The sequence below is a fragment of the Colletotrichum lupini genome, chromosome 4 (genome assembly GCF_023278565.1).
Source record: "Colletotrichum lupini chromosome 4, complete sequence".
In the NCBI taxonomy this organism is placed as follows: Eukaryota; Fungi; Ascomycota; class Sordariomycetes; order Glomerellales; family Glomerellaceae; genus Colletotrichum; species Colletotrichum lupini.
In genome coordinates, this window is record NC_064677.1 from 3,100,238 (window position 1) to 3,119,760 (window position 19,523).

The 19,523-nt window shown below is 35.1% G+C and overlaps 4 protein-coding genes across 4 annotated transcripts; 1 reads left to right on the forward strand and 3 right to left on the reverse strand.

Annotated features, from left to right (window-relative positions):
* Positions 1-326: 326 nt before the first annotated feature.
* On the reverse strand, positions 327-8,246 carry CLUP02_08023 (uncharacterized protein; the record flags this gene model as incomplete). The annotated part of the gene is made up of 6 exons (XM_049287015.1): positions 327-338; positions 7,690-7,751; positions 7,805-7,875; positions 7,913-8,010; positions 8,065-8,101; positions 8,182-8,246. 6 exons carry the CDS (start codon positions 8,244-8,246, stop codon positions 327-329), a joined length of 345 nt encoding a protein of 114 aa, XP_049144158.1.
* Positions 8,247-8,282: 36 nt separating this feature from the next.
* CLUP02_08024 (NUDIX domain-containing protein) lies at positions 8,283-9,383 on the reverse strand (the record flags this gene model as incomplete). The annotated part of the gene is made up of 4 exons (XM_049287016.1): positions 8,283-8,955; positions 9,119-9,167; positions 9,233-9,295; positions 9,365-9,383. 4 exons carry the CDS (start codon positions 9,381-9,383, stop codon positions 8,283-8,285), a joined length of 804 nt encoding a protein of 267 aa, XP_049144159.1.
* A 264-nt stretch (positions 9,384-9,647) lies between these two features.
* Positions 9,648-11,462, reverse strand: CLUP02_08025 (uncharacterized protein; the record flags this gene model as incomplete). Its single annotated transcript, XM_049287017.1, has 3 exons — positions 9,648-9,964; positions 10,020-10,398; positions 10,869-11,462. The coding sequence occupies 3 exons, from the start codon at positions 11,460-11,462 to the stop codon at positions 9,648-9,650; spliced, it is 1,290 nt and encodes a 429-aa protein (XP_049144160.1).
* Positions 11,463-13,233: 1,771 nt separating this feature from the next.
* On the forward strand, positions 13,234-14,224 carry CLUP02_08026 (necrosis inducing protein; the record flags this gene model as incomplete). The annotated part of the gene is made up of 2 exons (XM_049287018.1): positions 13,234-13,487; positions 13,546-14,224. 2 exons carry the CDS (start codon positions 13,234-13,236, stop codon positions 14,222-14,224), a joined length of 933 nt encoding a protein of 310 aa, XP_049144161.1.
* Positions 14,225-19,523: the final 5,299 nt, after the last annotated feature.

A 19,523-nucleotide genomic window follows, 5' to 3' on the forward strand; every position in this document is an offset into this window, starting at 1 on the left:
AATTAAGCTCTTGGATATTACTAAATTATGCCTCTTTTAGAGTCCGTTTTTATATACCCTCTTATATTATTAAACACGTTTATCTAATCTAAGCTCCGTATTATTTAAAGACCTTTAATCACTAATACTAAGAACTTCCTATATTTATTAAATTATTATCGCTCTTAATAAAAAACGATAGTTCTAAACTTTTAAAAACACCCCCTTTTTTTAAATAATAATAAGCTTTACTTACTAAAGATTTCTAATTATAAACGGATCTAGTTAGGAATCGTATATTAATATAGTTAAGAGAATTATTTTTAAATATTTACGGTTCGTTAAAATTATCGATTCAGCTAAAAGAGAAGTTAGTATTATTATATAAAAAGGAGCTTTTATAAATTCTTATTAATAATATTGAGGAGTAGGCTATATTAATAACTCTACGTTTAGTAGAATATATTAAGGCTAAATTAGTAATAGGTCGATTTTAATTACGAGGGCGTATAAATAATCTTTATTAACTTTACCAAAGTATAAACGTTAATATTACTTCCTTAATACTTTTAATATATATAGCTATATATAGCCTACGTACCTATCCTAGTCCTAATATTTACGATTTTTTATAAAATAATAAGTATACTTACTGAGTAGCTTAATTTAGAGTAACGATACTTAAGTATTGTTTAGAAGCTCGGTAAAAAAGAGCTTTTTATTAAAAGCCTTATAAAATAGGGAGTAGCTAATAATAAATAATTAGCTATTATACTACTCTAAGCTATACGTTTTAACTATCCTAACTAAAGACCTATTATATTACTCTATATTTTATTATTTAGGGCCCTAAATAAAATCATTAACTTTTAGTTATTTAAGTCGCCCGGCTGTGCGTATTAATAAATAAAAACAAAACTATTACTATAAATAGTTCTACTATATAAATATTCGTATTTTAAAACGTCGTTAGTTATTAACTTAGTTAAGTACTAGTCGTTATTAAGGCCCGGATCGGATTCGTTATTTTACTAGTCTATTTAAATAGGCTTACTATTAGTATTATTATTAGAGTAGTTATAAGAGATATCTTACCTTAAGTAGAGTTATAGATTTTATTTCTTATATAACGGAAGTCGAAGATAAAAGACCTAGTTACTATTTATCTAGCCTATTTATAACTAACGGTAATAAGGACCTCGACTTTAAGGATATTTCTATTATCTTTTAAAAAATCTACATATAATAAGGATACTAAGGAATAGTACTAGATTATATTTATTCGGAAATTTATTCTATTTATATACTTAGGATCTAATAAGGTTAGAGTTATTTAAATAGTTAGCCTAGTTAAATTAAAAAGGGTCGAGTCTTAGTATTATTATAATACTAATAAATACGGGTACGTATAAAGCTCGTTAAGAAAAAAAGTTAAAGCGGGATTAGTACTATTAGATTAAAAAACGCTTCGGAAATTAAAAAACTTATAAAGATACTATATAGACTCGGGACTAACCTCGGCTACTACTTATAAAACGCTAAGTATTAAAAGTATATATAAGGGTAAAAAAGGTTATAATAAATAAATAGAAGTAGCGTAAGCCTAGCTTAATTTATTATATACTTAAACCGACTGAGTAAGCGGCCGCAGGAGCTTTAGTATAAAATAGAAAATTCGTAATATACTATGGATCTAAAAAAAAAAGGTTATAATCGGATTTAATATAATAGTATAATCGTATCTTTCTTATTACAAGAGGATAAGCAAAAAAAATAAGGTACTTTCTAGGAGTATACTAGCTACGGCAAATCTACCAAACTTAAGGCCCCTATAAGTAAAAGAATTATATAATCCTTATTAAGTATTTATTAAGCCTTTCCCATAAGTCGAATATTAAATCGCAGGTTATATAAAGCGTAGCTTTTATTAAATTCCCTTACTCGTCCCATAACCTAAAGACGGTACTACTTTAAACTACGAAGTAAATTAGTAAAAACGTTTATTATCTAAATACGTTATTAAACTTACTATTAATTTTATTAAGACGGCTTCGCTAGTAGTCTCGCCTTATTAAAAATAAATATATACGATAAGGATAACTTAAAGCTTTATAAACTTAGAATTATAGGATAAATATATACCTCGGTTTGCTAGTATTACCGCTTATACCGGACGCATCTCTCTTATAGGGGCCTTTTTCATCGAACTATAAATATATTAAATAGCGTCTCTTTTAAGAAAAATGCGAGAAAATTATACCTACTTAGCCGAACTAGCCTACGAGTCTTATTAAATATAAAAAAAAAAGTAGTAAAGGCCTTTAACATAGGGCTTTACTAAGCAAATAATACGTATTAAACTAATATAAAAATTATTAAAAAGAGGATCGAGCCTTTTATAATTTTCGATAGAGCTTAGGTATAGTAGTAGGAGTATCAATGTATATTAAATAACTAGTTTAAATTCCGTATTTCTAAAGCATAGGACGTATTAAGCCGTTAGTATTATAGTCCGTTTTCTATTTTTATTTAATAATAATAGAGTAGCTTTAAATAAATTCCTTAAAGGCATACTTAAGTACTTTTTTACCCTATATTAAGCTAACCTAAACGGTAGTTTCTATACCTATAGCGCCTTTCCGTTAATTTCTTTATTTAGCCTTATACTATCCTTAATATTATAGCCTATATAGTATAAACGGCGTCCTTATTATACTAAGGCATAATAATCTACCCTCGTATCCGATTTAGATATTAACTAACTAAAGTATTAGGTTTGTAATAGCTATTAATAGGTATAGTATAATAGTTCTCGATTTACTCGATTTATATAATAATTGGTATATTTTATCTTCCTATAGTGTTTCTAAACTTATCGACCGGTAAAGGTTGAGGATCTTCTTTGAGGCTAATTAATACGGCGGCATGGGTCGTGCGTTTTATTATAAGTCTCGAGGTAATAATACTACCGCTTAGCTAATATTTAATTAATACTACCGAAATTGGTATATTCTAGGGTTACTTCGTCCTAAGGTTAAACTAGTTAATGCCCTATCTTATAGCTATATTATTAGGGTAGACGACTTAATAAGCCTCGTTTTTTAAATCGGTATCGAAGTTAAAGGTCTAATATATATAGTTAAGACGTAGAACTAAGTATGCAATAACGGAGTTAACGGGCTATTTTTTAAGGGTTATAGTAATTACTACCTCTTTATTAGGGACGGAACTGCAAAGTAACTAAATATAAGAACCCTTAATTAAACTCTATACTATGCTATATAAGTAACCTAGGGAGATATAGGTACTAAAGACGGTCTTTTAATAAATAAAAATAAGCGCGTAATAAATCCGCGTGGCAATACCGTATTAATAAATTACTTTAAGTCTCTATTTTAAAAAGAATAATTAAAATTAAAAACAAGGCTACCGTATCATTTTGCGCAACGTTCGTACTTTCTAAGTAATTATTAATCGGGTCCGAGAACGTTTATAACTTCTTAATAGCGTACTTCCTACTATAAACTATATTTTAGCCTAAATAGTTTCGCTTTAATAATAAACATTCTCCTACGTTTAAGTTCGAATTCTTAACTTATAGTAAAGCTATAGACTCTATACTTATAAATATACTATAAAATCTCCTCTTACGTTATTAAAAACTAGGGCGTAAAAAAAAGCGTTTTATCTCTTTTTAAGGTTAGCTCGAATTCGTCGTACTAAGTTAGTAGCGAGAAGGCTAGTTAGAACCGCCCGTCCGATATAGAGAGCGGGGCGATTAAGGTATCTAGTTCCTAAGGCGAAGCGGGAGTTGCCCTAAATAGAAGTAAAGACTAAACTCTGCGATCGATTATAACGTCCTAGTTATAAAATCCGTTTTATAAAAGAAACGTAACGAGCTTATTGCGTCTTAATAAAAGAGTAAGTTAAAAGGCTAATAATAGTTCTATACTTCGAAATAAGTAACTCCGTCGGGGTTTAGAAATATTAATATTATAATAGCCGAGGAAGTAGTTATATAGTAGTTTTCGTTAGAAATCCGCCCCTACCTACTGGGCTCTTTGAAATATATATAATAAAACGGAGTCGTCTTCGCACTTAGAAATTGCCTAGGTAATATAATATAAAATAACCGATTATAAATCTCGCTAATAAAGTAGCGGCGTATAAATAATTCGAAATAGCTTATTATATAGAACTAGTGTTTATAATATCTTATAATCGTAATATATTATTACTATAGTAAGGATCTCTAGTAGAAAATAAATAGAGTAGGCGGGCCTTACTAAGGGCGTAAGTTTAATAGAGGTTATTAATATAGCGCGACTTTAGTCTCCGTAGCTTATTACTAATAAATAGTAGCCGCTTTATATATATATCTTAGGCTCGACTTATTATAAAAAACGTCTTAAATACTTAACTATTACTAATCGCTCTACTTATAGACGTATACTTAGATACGTTTCCGGCTTATGGGGTAAATTCTTTTTATAGCGTAATTACCGTTCTAATTACGCTAAATTAAGCTTACCTGAGTAAGTAAAAATTGCTTAATAACGGGTAGTCGGTCTACTTAGAAACGTTCTTAAAAATTTAATAAGGCCTTCTTAGTAGTACGATTAAGTTTAGGATTTCTTTTTATCTTCCTTACCTACGCGATCCATATCTCGCTCTAGCTAGGCACTAGTTCTAACGATCTTTTATACTATTATCCCTAGAGGATTCTAATAGCTTCCTCCTACTTTCCCGTACGCTAAATATATACCACCGCTTATTTACGTTTATTAACTAAAAACCGGATACTAAATCCTCGATAAATAAGTTTATTACTAAAGGCTAATCGCTTATGGACATTCTAAGCGATTAAATAATCGCTCTAAGTCTAGAGTAGCTAGTTTTAGCGCTATTTAGGCAGACTTAGAAAGTAGCCGAAGTACTGAAACTTATTTAATTAAAAAAGTACAAAGTAACACTTTAGCTATTATAACTCGGTTTATTAAGGCGGCTAGCTAAGGTTAATTCTAGCTATACATATTATATTATTCGTACTTATATATATATATATATATATATATATAGTTTATTACGCCCCGGCTAAGCTATTTAGGGCTCGTATAATTATTTATATATTCTCTACTTTCGTTTATATCCTTACCTCCTAGAAGCCTATATAAGTCTTATCTATCTCTATATATATTATCTTTAGTTTTATATACTAATACTACGGTTATTCGTAATATTAATAATAAGCTATCTTAAGGTTATCTCTTAAAGTATTCGGCATCCTATTATTAATAACTAAAGCTAGTCTTATTATTAATAGCATAAGGGTACGTAGGGGTTATTGTTAATTAATATATTAATATAAGTAGTATATAATCTCGCTACTAGTTAACCTATATATCTAGCCTCTACGTACTTATAATAAACTTAATCGTCTTTTTAATAACGTTTATATATAGCGACTAATTATTAAAATCGGATGCGCTCTTTTTTTTAAAAAAGTACGATAAGTTTCCTTTTTACGTTTCTATTTATTAAAGTATTTAAGTTTATTATACTATTTACCGTATATAATAAAAAAGAAAATACTTAACTAATTTTATTATATACCCATAGGCGTATTATACTAAAGTAGTTACTCCGATTTAGTATAAGTATTAGTTTAGTCTTACTATCCTAATACGTAATTATACTAAGATACTAGTTTTTTTTTTAAAATAGTTTATTATATAGCTCGCGCGTATACTTTTTTAATAACATAATATTAATCTTTTTTAAACATACTCCTACGTTATTAAATAAAGCTCCGTATTTTTATTATACGTTTTATAAAATAATTCTAAGTACCGTTAAATAAGCTCAAGCTAGTCGTTTTTTTAGTATTTTATTTAGTCTCGTACTATTTTTTATTACTATTTTAACTACTTATATTAGGTCTAACTCTATAATTAATAAGAGCTAAAAAAGTATAAACTTATTACCTCGTTTTTATAAAGCTTATATATTAAAATATAGTTATCGGACCTCTTATTAACTTCATTATTACTACGGGTTATAAATAGCCAGTATAGCCGCTTTATTATAAATAAATACGTAAATAGCCCGGTATTTGACTTTTTAAAAAAAAGACTTAATTACTTTTATTAACGCCGCTAGTTTTATTATATACGGGTTTAGCTCTATTTTTAAGCCGACTATGCACAAGGCCTTAATAATATTATAACCCTTTTTAAATAATATAAGTAATATTATAGCCGTTTCGTAGCCTATAACTCCGTTTCTTATTAAACTTTCCGTCGCTATTCTTACTACTTACCTAGACTAAATTATTTTAGTAGTTTTAACCGTATTATTATTAATTATTATATTAATACGGGCTTTTTATAGAGTAATCGAATACTTTTTAATAATCTCTAGTTTATTAAGAAGTTAGTTATAATAGGCCTTTATTATTAGTTAGAAAGGTAATAAGAATTGTTTAAAAATTACTATTTATAGATATTAAAGCGAATAGGTCTTAAGAAGGCTTCGTATTTATACTTAGAATATTATTAATTCTTTATCTTATTTTTTTATACTAATTATATACTTACCTCCGTTTTAATAACCGCCGTAGCTACTATATTAAAAGTTTTTATAATTATTTAAGTAGTAATTCTCTATATTCGGTTAATTACCCTTATTTACGTTATTTAATATTTATATTTCTAAATATTTAATACGTAGTCTATCGTTAGTACTATAGCTATTATAAAGAGCTATTTAATTATTATTAAAAATAAACTTTTAAAATACCTAAGCCCTAGTACGGCCTCTAGCCCTTTATCGTCGCGTTTATAATATACTTTTTAAATCGTAGCTTCGTATTTATTATTACCCTTAGTAATTTAACGTAGTCCTTTAGTTAGATAATATCCCTTTTAATAACGAAACTAATCGAGTTTATTAATAGCTTCTAATTATATATAAAATAAATAATAACCGTCTTATTCGTTTTAAATATCGTCCCGCTTCGTCGTTCCTACTTAAGTACTTTATTAATAATATTCTAAATACTTTTCCGGTTTACTTTTCGTAATTAATTAGTAATTTATATTATATAATTATTAACGAAGGCTAGTACGCCCCCGGTCTTATTAATATAGTATTATATAAAGTTAGTATTAAAAAAAAGGAATAGTATAAATAATAATAACGAGCCTTAAAGTAGACTAGCTTATAATTATAAACGTTCCTCGGACTTATAATTATTAATTAATATACTTATTATATAATAAAAATAAAAAGTATTAACCTATTTTATAAGCTTTTTAAATATACTACGTATCTTAAGTTATTAAAATAGTCTCTCCTTATATAACTTATTATAAACTCCTTTAATATTAAAACTAACTAAACTAACTACCTTTTTTTTTTTTTACGCTCTATAAATATACTCCTATAATAGTACTAGCGCTTACTTTACTAACTTCTATTTATGAGCGCTAAAATAGCTTATAAAAAAGAGGTTAAACGTCTTAACTACGTACGAAATACGTTCTACTAAGACCGACTTTAATACTTTTTTAAATATTAATAAAAGCGAGATTAGTCGCTAGGCCTTTACTATATTATAATTACTTTTATTTAGCTTCTTTAGCGGGATGATCTTAGCGTGTCGCTATTACCTCGGCAACAAGCCTTCATTCGGCCGCTTAGTAAGCACACCTGGATAGCAGGGTTTGGCTTATAGTCGACATCCCCCGAGTCTTGGTCCGCAGCGCCCCCACCTCGCCAATGCAGAAACATCGGCCAGCTGTCTCTAATTTCCCACTTTACTCACAAATTACTCTCAGGTTTTGGTGTTCATTCACTTTCGTCGACAATCTCCATAGCCATGTTGTCGCCCGTTCTCTGGTTGTCAGGGTCTAGCGCTTCTACCGCTCCTCACGAGCAGATGATGATGCACTTCAGGCATGTGCTCTCTGTAGCTCTCGTAATCGTTTCCTCCGATTCTTGGGTCTCGTTTGGACTCCCTTTATTGGAGATCTGCTACAGCTTGATCAGCTCTCCTGGGATTGATCTGCTTCAGGTAGCGGCCACGTGGTCGTTAATGTTTGTCGACCTTGTATCTATACATCTAGGTCGTCATGCGTTTAGAGGCAATCCCAATGTCAGTATTCTCAAATTGCGCATCGATCTTGATGGTTTCGTAGTCACGGGCTGAAAATTGAAGCTTCCGAGAGGCAAAGAATAGGTCCGAACAGTTGCTCATGACTCGCCATTGCCATTCAATGACCCTACACTCCTGACACTCTCTCCTATGTCCTCCTGCGAAACCCATCAAGGATTAATCTCTTCATCTGCCCATTCGCCAGAGGAAGCTCCTTCAGTCCGGCGCGCCCCTCCCTGACCTCCTCCTCAGATGCCCACACATAATCGCAGTGCTCGCCCGGATCTGTTCTTATCCGGCCTTCTACATCCTCGCCCTCCACCGCTCCTCGCACCTTCACCTCGAATGCAAACCGACAAAACACCTTCGTTCCAGTGCGATTTGTAAAGACGCTACCAGGTTCCTCATTCACCCCCTCACTTACAACCCTCACAAATTCGACAGCTTGAAGACCTGTCTCTTCCCAGAGCTCTCGCGCACAGGCAACCAGTAGGCTTGTGTCGTCTGGGTCCACCCCACCCCCAGGCGTCTCCCATAGAAGTGGCATGCTATCATGCGCCGTGCGCTGGACGAGGAGAATCTTACTACAAGTAGTCGAAGGCGAAAAGACGAGGGCGCTCGTAGCGAGACCGTCCCATGATTTAGCATTCTTCATCAGCCACGTAGCGGCTGGGATGTTATAATGTTCTAGCGACGGGGGATAGGTAAGATTCAAGTCTGTAAAAGTAGGTGTTTGAGGATGCTCTGAACTAGATGCCATGCTGATTGCCCTTGGACTCCCAGGCGGGGGAAGGCACTTGATGCTTATCGGATGATCGTTGCTGAACAAAGTCAAGAGAAGAAGTTATATAGTATTACTTTGTGGTGTGAAAGTGGAGGAAAACGGCTTTGAGGTGAACGACACCATAGAACATTAAATAAAGCAAGTAAATCCGTCATTTCCCTGCACGGGGGTCGGATAAGGCGGTTTCATCTCGCCCTAACCTTTCCCAATTAAAGCATCCTCCGACGTGACCCACATCTACATCTACATCTACAAATGCACATCCATGTTCACAGTCATACCCATATTCTAGGACGCTTTCGCACATCGTCAACCTTCGATAGAGTTATCAAGTGGAATGGTCCCCCTGTCTTGTAGGGTATGTTCTTTCAGCATTACTCATGACGATGAGCACATTTGCCAAGGCTATTTTAGTTCTATTTCAGAAGGTCTTACAAGTTTCTCACTGAGGATCAGGACATCCATGACGGTTTATGCAGCTTGGTCTATCTAGAAGCCAGTCAGTGCCAGGGCTCTGAATGCCAATTGCCTACGATCTTGGGTTGTCCTTTTGGCGAGCAGATCTACATGATGATGCAATTACAGGACAATTGGCAGGTGACAAGGCTCGCTCATGATACACGAGGTATGCACCGCCCTAGAAACGATGGGACCGACCAACGAATGTTTGAGTAAGCTAAGTGGCCCATTGAGTACAAAGGCCCCAGGGAAATTTCCAGTCACTAGATACTAGAGATCGAGCAGCTCTTTGGCTTTCGGAAGCGATGCTGATTTGAACCGGGTAAGGTAGTCCACCACAACCTGTCGCTTATCCAGAGGCAAATCTTTTGGCATGTTGACCAGGTCGTCTGAGTGATTGTCGATGAGCCAAGAGATATCTTTCACATCCTGCTCGTGCTTCTTCCTCTTGGGTGAGGCTAAGCCGTAAACTTTGGAAATGAAAATTGGCCCAATTCGGATCACGGGAATTGCAAGTTCCTTTGTACCGTGGGTAGTGGAAACAAATTGTGCGATGCTGCCTACTTCCTTCACCGAGTTTTTCTGGCCTGGGCACGGAGTCAGAGCCCTTGAGTCGGCAAAACCTAGAAATGTAAGACTTACCGGCTATGATCATATCCACATCGAAATATTTGCCCTGGGATTGGTAATAGACCTGCAGGTGCGCATCGTCCGGCCACCAATCATCCGCAGGAATGACAAATCTTCCATCTGCCTCAAGGAGCTTCCTGAGCTCAGGCATTGTGATTTGAACTACGATGTCAATGTCGGGCGTATTACGATCAGGCTCTCCATAAAGAATGAGTGCCCAGCCACCGGAGATGACCCAAGGGATGTCGTTCTTGCCAAAGAGGTCCTTGAGGGCAGCAGTTGTATCCTTGAGACCGGCAGTGCCAACGTCCGTAAGCGACTTCTGGGAAAGCCAATCCAACTCTTCCCTTGTGAAATGCCCATCTGCGATGGCTCGAGTGATCAAAGAGTGCTTTCTCAGAGAAGGGATTACCGTTTTTTCGCTGTAATAGGTATCGGTGTATCGCTTGAGGGCTGGCTCAGAGCTGCACTCAACCTCGAGGGTGAGTCCACAACTGCTGTGTTTCTCGAAGGGAAACGCGAACGTCGAAGTGGCAAATAGCCATATCAAAGTGGTAGTAAGCCACCGCATAGTGAACTTGAACGAGTGACTTGAAAGAATGACTTAAAACTAAGAGTAGCTTCTTGCTGAGAAGAAATGACTGAGCGATGACGTCCAGATTAAGAGAACAGATGAGAAGGGCCTAATGAAGACTTAAGTATTCATACTTGGTAAAAACACTTCGGTTTACGTGGCAGAACAACGTCACTATGGCTGAGCTTCAAGCCCAATTAGATTTAGATAACATCATTTGAAGTTACATGCGGATGTATCTTGTCCGGCCACTTTCTCACAACACTTCAGATATTAATCGAAGTTACGAGTGGGTATTCCTCATCATCACCCTTCTTCTCGGCACCCATGCGGCAGATCCCGATCTTCTCGAGAGGAACGCTCTCCATCCACATGTAATCCCAGTATTTCTTGATCATTTCGGTAGCGTCAATGCCCCCAGTCGGGGTCTTCCTGGCGTTGATGATGGTGGCGTGGAGGGATAGCCCGAAACCCGTCTTGTCTACAACACCGGCGTCCTCGAAGACGTGCCTGATCTTGTGGCAAAGACTATCGAAGTCATGATCAAGGCACGTGGGGTGCGCAAAGAGGATGTCGACATGGCTTTGAACGGCGCCCGGAAAGGTACCCAGACCATGCAGCGAAATTTTCAGTGGCTTCGTAGGAAGCAGAGGTTTGATGCTCTGAAGCACCTCAGTTGCCCTGGCAAGATCTTTGGCTTCCGGGAGATTCATGACTCCGAGAGTAAGGTGCAAAGTGCCGAGGGGGCGCACTGCGGAGGCGGTGATGCCGAAGTTGTCCGGACTAGTAATGTATGACTTAAAGGCCCTCAAACTCGCCGACAGCTGAGGCCGCGAGAATGGCGTGACGAGGGGGATACAAAGAAAGTGAGTGGGTCTCATGATGCACTCACTTGTATTGTGTAAGATGATAGAGGTGAAGATGTTCTGTAACACGGCTCATGTTCCCGAGATTAATCGAATCTAGTTAAATACTTTTTCCAAGAGAGTTTACAACTTCATGTCTTCTTTGTGATATCACCTTGAATTGGGATTGAAAAGTCTCCCTCGATGTATCTTACGTTGCTTGGAGAATTTCCTATACGCAAACCTTTGATGGGTTGGGGCTCGACCGGTGTCTCGGCAACGCCGGGACTGATATTATGCCTTACATACGCCCTCGTCTTCTTCTCTCATTAACTACGCGCATTTCTTCCTAAATTCAGCTGCTCAAATGATTCATGTTGCCAAAGTTTTCAAAAACCTAAAAGTAAAAAAGGGGAAACAAGAACGAAATCTGACATGTCAACTATAGTTGGACAGGGGCTGACCAACTGAAGATATAGCTGAAACTTAAACCTTATGCAACTCAGTACTAATCTGATTATATGGAAACCTAAACTTGAAATAGCTTTCTTCGCTGTAATATCAGCAGGCTTGGGGGACTTCATATTATTTCCGGTAAGCGATGACAGCAATCTAACGAAGAGGGGCCGGCCGCTCCGGAGCGCAAAATCCATACGCTGGATAAAAAGGCTTGTTCTCTATAGGTACAGTGTAGCATTCCGTCGGCATAGACTGAGGATATACAAGCCGGATTAAGCAACTCGTCGGTACTGTGGCTTAATAAAAAGTCTTGCCGTCTGGGTAGTAATATCGGTCTATCCGTCAAGTACGTAAAATGCATAGATCCTAGCAATCTTTGATGATGATGATGATGTGTAAGCATAGACGTGACAAGCAAGATGCGTCGGCATTCGGTTATACATATTGACGAACATGTGTGTGAAGCAGATCTGGAGGCAAAGAAGGAGGTCAAGCCGCCAGCTGGAGGCACATCAACCTTACCTGAATTGTCTGTTCATCGAAGGGGTGAAGTAATACCCAGATTTCAAACCTTACGTTCGATTTTTAAGCCGCTCAAGTGTACGCGTGGATTTTAAGTTCTCGGTCTCGGGATACAAATCGGTTCCCGAAGAAAGAGGAATGTTTGCCCATGCCTCAGACCAACCTGAATTCAACTAACGGTGAAGACTGGTCTCGTTGAATATGAATGTGAGCGCTGGTGCCGCGCCTTCCAAAGATCGATTTGCCTCATTCGTACTTGAGGTGTAGCAAGTTATTTGTGAGAGCTGTCCACCCTCTTGAGCCAATCTCGCCATAGTATCTTGCCAACCTATCCTCAAGGCCGTTAGTGGCGGCTCTGGCTTGCCATTCTTTTTGTGATGGATAAATCCAATGGCTTCCGCTAGCTGATCTGGAAACATCAAGCCCGCCCCCCCTCCCTGTCCTTTCATTCAGCGAAATTCTGTCACATTTCACCGGCTAACACACCTAGCTCTTGTAATGAATGCAATACTTGCTAGGGTTTGAGAAACTCAACAAAGTGGATTCCTCAGTTCTGGGCACGTCTAATTGTACTCTATTTGTTTTGCGGAACACGACAAGAATGTCACTGGGTGAGCATCTTTGCAGTAGTATCCTTGAGTCGCAGTCAACATGATGCTATGACCGTTTGAAGGCAAGTGATACTGATCGGGTTGACCAGCGATCTGTCTCCGTAATTCTTCAGGCCGGCTGAGTATATTATGGTATAGACCTTTCATCTGAGGATTTAGCATCGCTCTCCCCCGCTTCCTACACTCCTTTTACCTGTTTGACCACAACAACAAAAATGTTATCTCGATCGTCAGCTTCACTCTTTTTCCTCGGCCTCCTTACACTCACTACCGGCCGAACTTTGTCTCCAAGGGGCGAAGGTGATGTTGCCGTGGCCCCTGGGTTTAAGAATCACGACCAGATCGTGCCGTTCCAGCAGCAGGCCGCAGACGGCATCGATGGCGAGCTCGAGCTACGGTTCAAACCTTGGCTTAATGACAAAAGCGGCTGTTTCCCGTACGCTGCGGTTGACAAAGACGGTTTCCATGGGTAGGCACACGTCAATCATGATTATGCCGGACTCTAGCTGACTTCAACTGCCCCTTAGTGCTGGACTGAGGCCCACTGGCAAGAGCGGCGGTCAATGTCGTGATAGCTCCAGGGCTCAGGTTTACTCCAGAGTCGGTAAATCTAATGATCGCACTGGCGTTCTGTTCTCGTGGTACCTACCCAAGATTCAGAACGATGAGCGCCATAAGCATTACTACATGAGCATCGTAGTTTGGGTTCACACTGATAAGTGTAACGCAAAAGTTGATGACTATCTCATGCTCGGCGTTTCTTATTCCACTGGCACAACAACCTGGGACAAAGCCTCAAGTTCTAAAACCATGCTCACTGCCGGTGACAGCGGCATCCAGAATGCTATGAACACCCACCCCATTATTGGCTATGATGGCAAAATGAACGTCTTTCCCTCAAGCGAAAGCGCTCAGTGGGCGCTTAGCCCCCCTATGGTCAGCTGGAACAAGCTATCCAAGCCAGCCCTCGACCAGTTCAATGGCATCCGATATGAGCATGCTCGCTGCCCTTTCAACGAAAACAACTTTCAAGCCACCTTGGACGCTGCTTTCAACGGCGACTTCTACCACAACCTTCCGGCTGAGCCTACCAATGGCTGCAAGACCGAAACCGAAGCCCCCACGCCCACGCCCGAAGACGGCCATGACTTGTTCGACATTGACTTCAACGTACCTGACGGCGTTGTGCCCGACGATGGCAACTAGTCTTGTACGGGCGTTTCAAAGACGATGGCCTAGACACTTTGATTCAGCGGCAGTCTAATGCCCTTCCGCTGGAAAACGGAGCGCTCGTCGCTCGTGAGACTAGATGTTATTGAGGCGTGCGTCCTGGTTCTTCTTGATTGCCAGGAGCTTGGGTCTGCGTATACTATAAGTTTGGGTTGGTAGAACGTCCTGCGTTATAATTGGCCGCTATAAGAATAGTACGCTTAAAGAACTCAAAGCTACTAACACTGAGGTTCATTTCGCCAACCTTAGGTTAAAGTAGGGCGATATCCTTACTATCGCCTAGTGGGCTAAGAGTTCATTTATATTTCTATACGGTTTATAAAATAAGTAGTTTCCCGGCTCCTTTAAAATTATAGTACGAAAAAGTATAGAGTTCAAGAGAATAGTGGTATCGTTATTTACTAAATGTATGCGTGCTAGACAAGGGGGCATAACTAAGGGCCTTATTATTATTATTATTGTTATATTTAATGCCGTGGTAGAAGGACCTAGGCCCTTACTATAGACCTCTTAAAGGGTATATAGCGTAGAGGGCCGTGAGCTAAGGCTACTTACTCTATAGTACGTTATCTTTTTATATTATCCTCTAAATTATACTTTATAACTACTATACGTTTTATCTATCCCCAGTTCCTACTAATACTCTAAATTTTTTTTTTTTTAAATCGTCCTTTAGAATCGGGAGGTTCTTTATAGTCCGTACTTATATTTATATATATATAAGTACTATTATTATAAATAGATTTTTTAAAAAAAGTCCGTTATATAGAAAAAAGTCTCGAAGCCTCGTAAGTTAGTAATTAATTTTTTAAAATAGGCCTCGAGAGATCTTATAGGGCCTATAGGCTTGGGCGTATTATAAAAATAGAGGGTTAGCTATTATTTTTTTTTTATTAACGTTAGTTAATAATAAACTAAGTACTTTATATCTTTTACCTCTTTATAAAAATACGTTATTAAAGCGTTATTATAGTTAAAACGTCGATAATATTACTTAAAGTCTTTATAACCTAATCGTGTTATTAGTAAGTAGTATAATATTGCCCGTAATAAGGCTAGTTTAAGAGGGCTAAATAGAGCTATTTTAAGCTTTAAGACCGCGTACTACGGCCTTTATTTTTTATATTACTATTTCTTATATTAGCTCTATAGCTTTTTTTTTTATAAGCCGCTTAATACCCGCTAGTATTACTATTTAACTTATTCGTACTTATAGTATTATTCTTTTTTTAACTAGCCGGTCTACGGCCTTGTTTTTTTTAATACCTTAGTATTTCGGAAATTAATATATTTATATATTAAAAATCCTAACTACTTCTTAGATTTTAAAAAAGGCCTTTTATAATAAGTTTAGTACTTTATTATAAATACCTTATATAAGACTAGTATTATCGATATATATATAAATTAAATAATTATAATTAATAAATAGAGCCTTTTTAAAGCCGGCTCGCACTTTTTTAACCTCGGTATTGAATATTTTTATTAATCTGAGTTAGCTATATCCTTATATTATAAATTTAGAGTCTTAGTAAATAATAAAACCGTATCCTACGGCTCCGTTCGTTACCTAGGAGCTATTTAAAAAAACGATTATATAGCTTTTTAATACTATTTTTAACTAGGCCTTAAAAGATATTATAGCCTTTACTTTATTTTATATTACTATTTAATACTATAACCCTAGTAAGTATTATAATTAAGGAACGCTAGTTTTTTATATATTAATAAGAGTTTAGCCGTTTATTATAGTCTCGTTTATTACTATACTTATTAAGAGAGCTACGAGACTAAGGGATATTAGTAATTAATTTTTTAAAAGCGGACTATAATTTATAAGCGGACGCCCTCTAGGGCTACTTAAGCTAAAAATAAGCCGGCGTTTTAGAAAAGGCTATTAGTTAGCGTTATTTTCTAAATAAGTAAAACGGCCCTTACTACTACTATAATAATACTATCGATATTTTATACGAGCCCCTTTTAGCTTATATTAACAGGTCTTTTTTAGAAAGGCGAATTTATATTTATTTTTATTTAGTATTTTAAAGCCGGTTTTATAATATTTATGTATTATATTTTAATACTAAAGAGCGTAGTTAGTAATATATAAGAGATAATAGCTTTTTATATAGCGGCCGCTAATAGTCCTCTTTTTATATTTATAAAGTACTTAAAATAATAAGCTACTTTTTTTATTATAGCTACTTTTATATTAACGTAGTACTAAAAAAATAGTTTCTTATCGAACTAAATACTTAGCTAATATATAGGTTTTATTAAGGCCTTAATTACTGAATCTCCCGCCCTAACTTTTAATAGCTCCGCTAGCTAGCCGTGCTTTTTAATAAAATAAATAACTTCGTACTTATTTAAGTTAAAAGAGACCTTATTTTTTAAACCTTATTTAAAAATACTAGCTACGCTTTAGTTAAGTATTATAATATTACTTTTTAGGGAGGGGCTTATAATTAGAGTAATAATATTATTTATATATTTAAATTACGTATTTATATCGTTTTTAAGTATTTCCGTAATATAAAATAAAAAGATAATAAGAAATAGTAGCGACTCCTAAGGTAACTTATATTATAAAGGGAAGTAATTTATTATACTTTTTTTTAATCGGACTTTAGCGGCGCGGTTATAATAAAAGCTAAAAATAAGTCTAATTAAGCCGTATAGCTATCCTTATTAACGTAGTTTAATAACGAGCCAGTTTTAAAAAACGGAGTTAAAAGCTCCCTTTATATCTATAGTTAAGAGCGTTATTATAAGCCTTTTTAAAAGGGCTATTTTAATATTATAAATAAAGTAAGTTATTAAATTAATAACTAACCTACCCTATAGCGCCCCGATTTATTATAAATTAATAATATACTTAATAATTACTAAAGACGCTTTTTTTTTAACTATTAATTATTTAGGTCCCTTACTTAAGTATAATAAGAGCGCAATCGGCCGCTAGAACCTGGGCTTAGAAATATCCCTCTTTACTTTTTAAATTATAACTACCTCGGCTCTATAGAAAAGTAGAGAAAAGTAGCTTACCCGTATATAGGACTAGAATAGTAGCCTAACTAGCTCTAAAATAATATTTTAATAAGCTTAAAAGAGGTATATTATAATACTATTTATACTAAGGGTAGTTATTTTTATAAGGGTAGCCGCCTTTACTTCCTCTTTATTAATATTATTTTATTATATAATCGCTCGCTTTAGGATAATAAATACGTTAAACGGATTACTTAATACGTTATTTTTTATACTAAATTTATTAAGTAGGGCTTCCCGAAGCGCTTAAGCCTTTTTATTAATATCCTTTATTATTTAGTTATTTATAACTAGTAAGGGTACTCTAATTAGCGGGCTCGCTTTCCGCTAATTTATAGTTTAATAAAGGTCCCGGTTTAAAACAACTTTATTAATCTTTTTAAATTAGTACGCCCGCTTAGCTTTTTTTATAGTACTTAAAAATACCTTCTACTCTTTTTTTAAAAAAAGGTATACGTACTATTTTATTTCCTAGGCTTATTAGTTATAAGTAGTACGGTACGTTTTATAAGCCTTTATATATTCTTTTATTTACTAAGCTACGCTTTCCCTATCTCTTTTTTATATCCTACTAACTACTTTAATAGCTCGGGAGAAGAGCTTAACGATATAACTTACTTATTTATTTAGGTTTATTAAAATAGGATAATTATTTAGATTAGGTATCGTAGCTTACCCCCTTTTAATTAGGTCTCTTAGCTAGGGTAGCGCCGAGTTTAGTACTAATAATAGCCGTATTTACGGACGGTCCTCGCTCTATAATTATAAACGTCTAAGTAGTAATATAATAATAATAATAGCCTCGTAATTAGCCCCTAGGTATAAGTATAGGCTAACCTACGTATATATAAAAGGGATATTAAAAAAAGCTAAGTCGAGGATATATTCGCAGACCTAGGTTACTACCCTAACTTTACTAATTAAAAAGAGGTTATAACCGTTTACTTAGTTTACGATATTATCTCCCCAATTCCTATTCCTCGTCCTAGGCTCTTAGAAATAGTAGTACGTATTAAAGTTACTTATAATTAAGGTTCGTTCTAGAGGTTTAAACTTTAGTAATATTTTTATTACGTAGCTATAGAGATTATTAAGTTATTTATAAATATTAATAATAGTCGTCGTTTTATTAATTATTAACTATAATACGTCTCTTATATAAATAGGCCTCTATTACTCTACTTTTATCTTTATTTTTTTATATATATAGGTTAATACTCTTAATCTAGTACTTTTACTATTTTAAAAGTTAACTAGGATAAAGGAGTTAAAACCTAGATATATATTAAGTTATACGTCACCGTCCTTTTAACCTATTTAGGGTTCTTAAATAAGGACTATATCTATTTAAGCCTCTTAATAAAACTATAAGAAAGCCGTATATACTAAAGAAATTTTTTTAATATTATTTTATATAATACGTAGTATTTATAAAGCCGCCGCTCTTGGCTTATATTTCTAAGTCGAGTTCGAGGTAAGTATAAGTATTTATAATATTATAACTTAGCTTCTATACTACCTATTAGCTCCTACTTAGTATAAGTAGTATGGGATAGTCGATATAAGTATTATCGGGGGAGTCTTTAGCTTCGTCTACCTCGTCTTTATTTATACTATTACTATTAGTACTTCTATTATTAAAATAAATAATTAAGCTTATAGAGGGCGTTTTTATATACGCGGGCTTAGTACCGGGTTACTAGTTCTAATTAATAAAAATAGGGACGCTTATTACTTTAGAGCTATTATTAAATTAAGTAGTATTATATAAAGTATTTAATACTTTTTAATTAGCTTTCTAGATACGAGCCCGCTCTTTTTAATTAAGAAGGGAATATAACGTAAGTATACTACTTAATAAGTATCTCGACTTAATAAACGCCGAGGTATTTTACTAGCTTTTTTTTATTTATAAATAGTTTTTTTTATATTTACTTATTTAGTAACTTTAAAAAGTATTATATATTAATATAGTAAGTATAGGGAAGGTCCGCTAGCCCTAGGCTAAAAGCTTTATAAATAATCTAGTATATAATAAATAATACGATTTTCTAAGTAGTAACTAAGCCTTTTTTTAAGATATAAATAAAAATATAAAGATCCTCTTCTAGCTATACCTATAGCTAATCCGGGGCGAGGAATAGGGCCTTTAAATAGGTAGAGCTTTAGCCGCTCCGGGTCGTCGTAATAATATTACCTATTATTAATATAGTAATAGCTACCT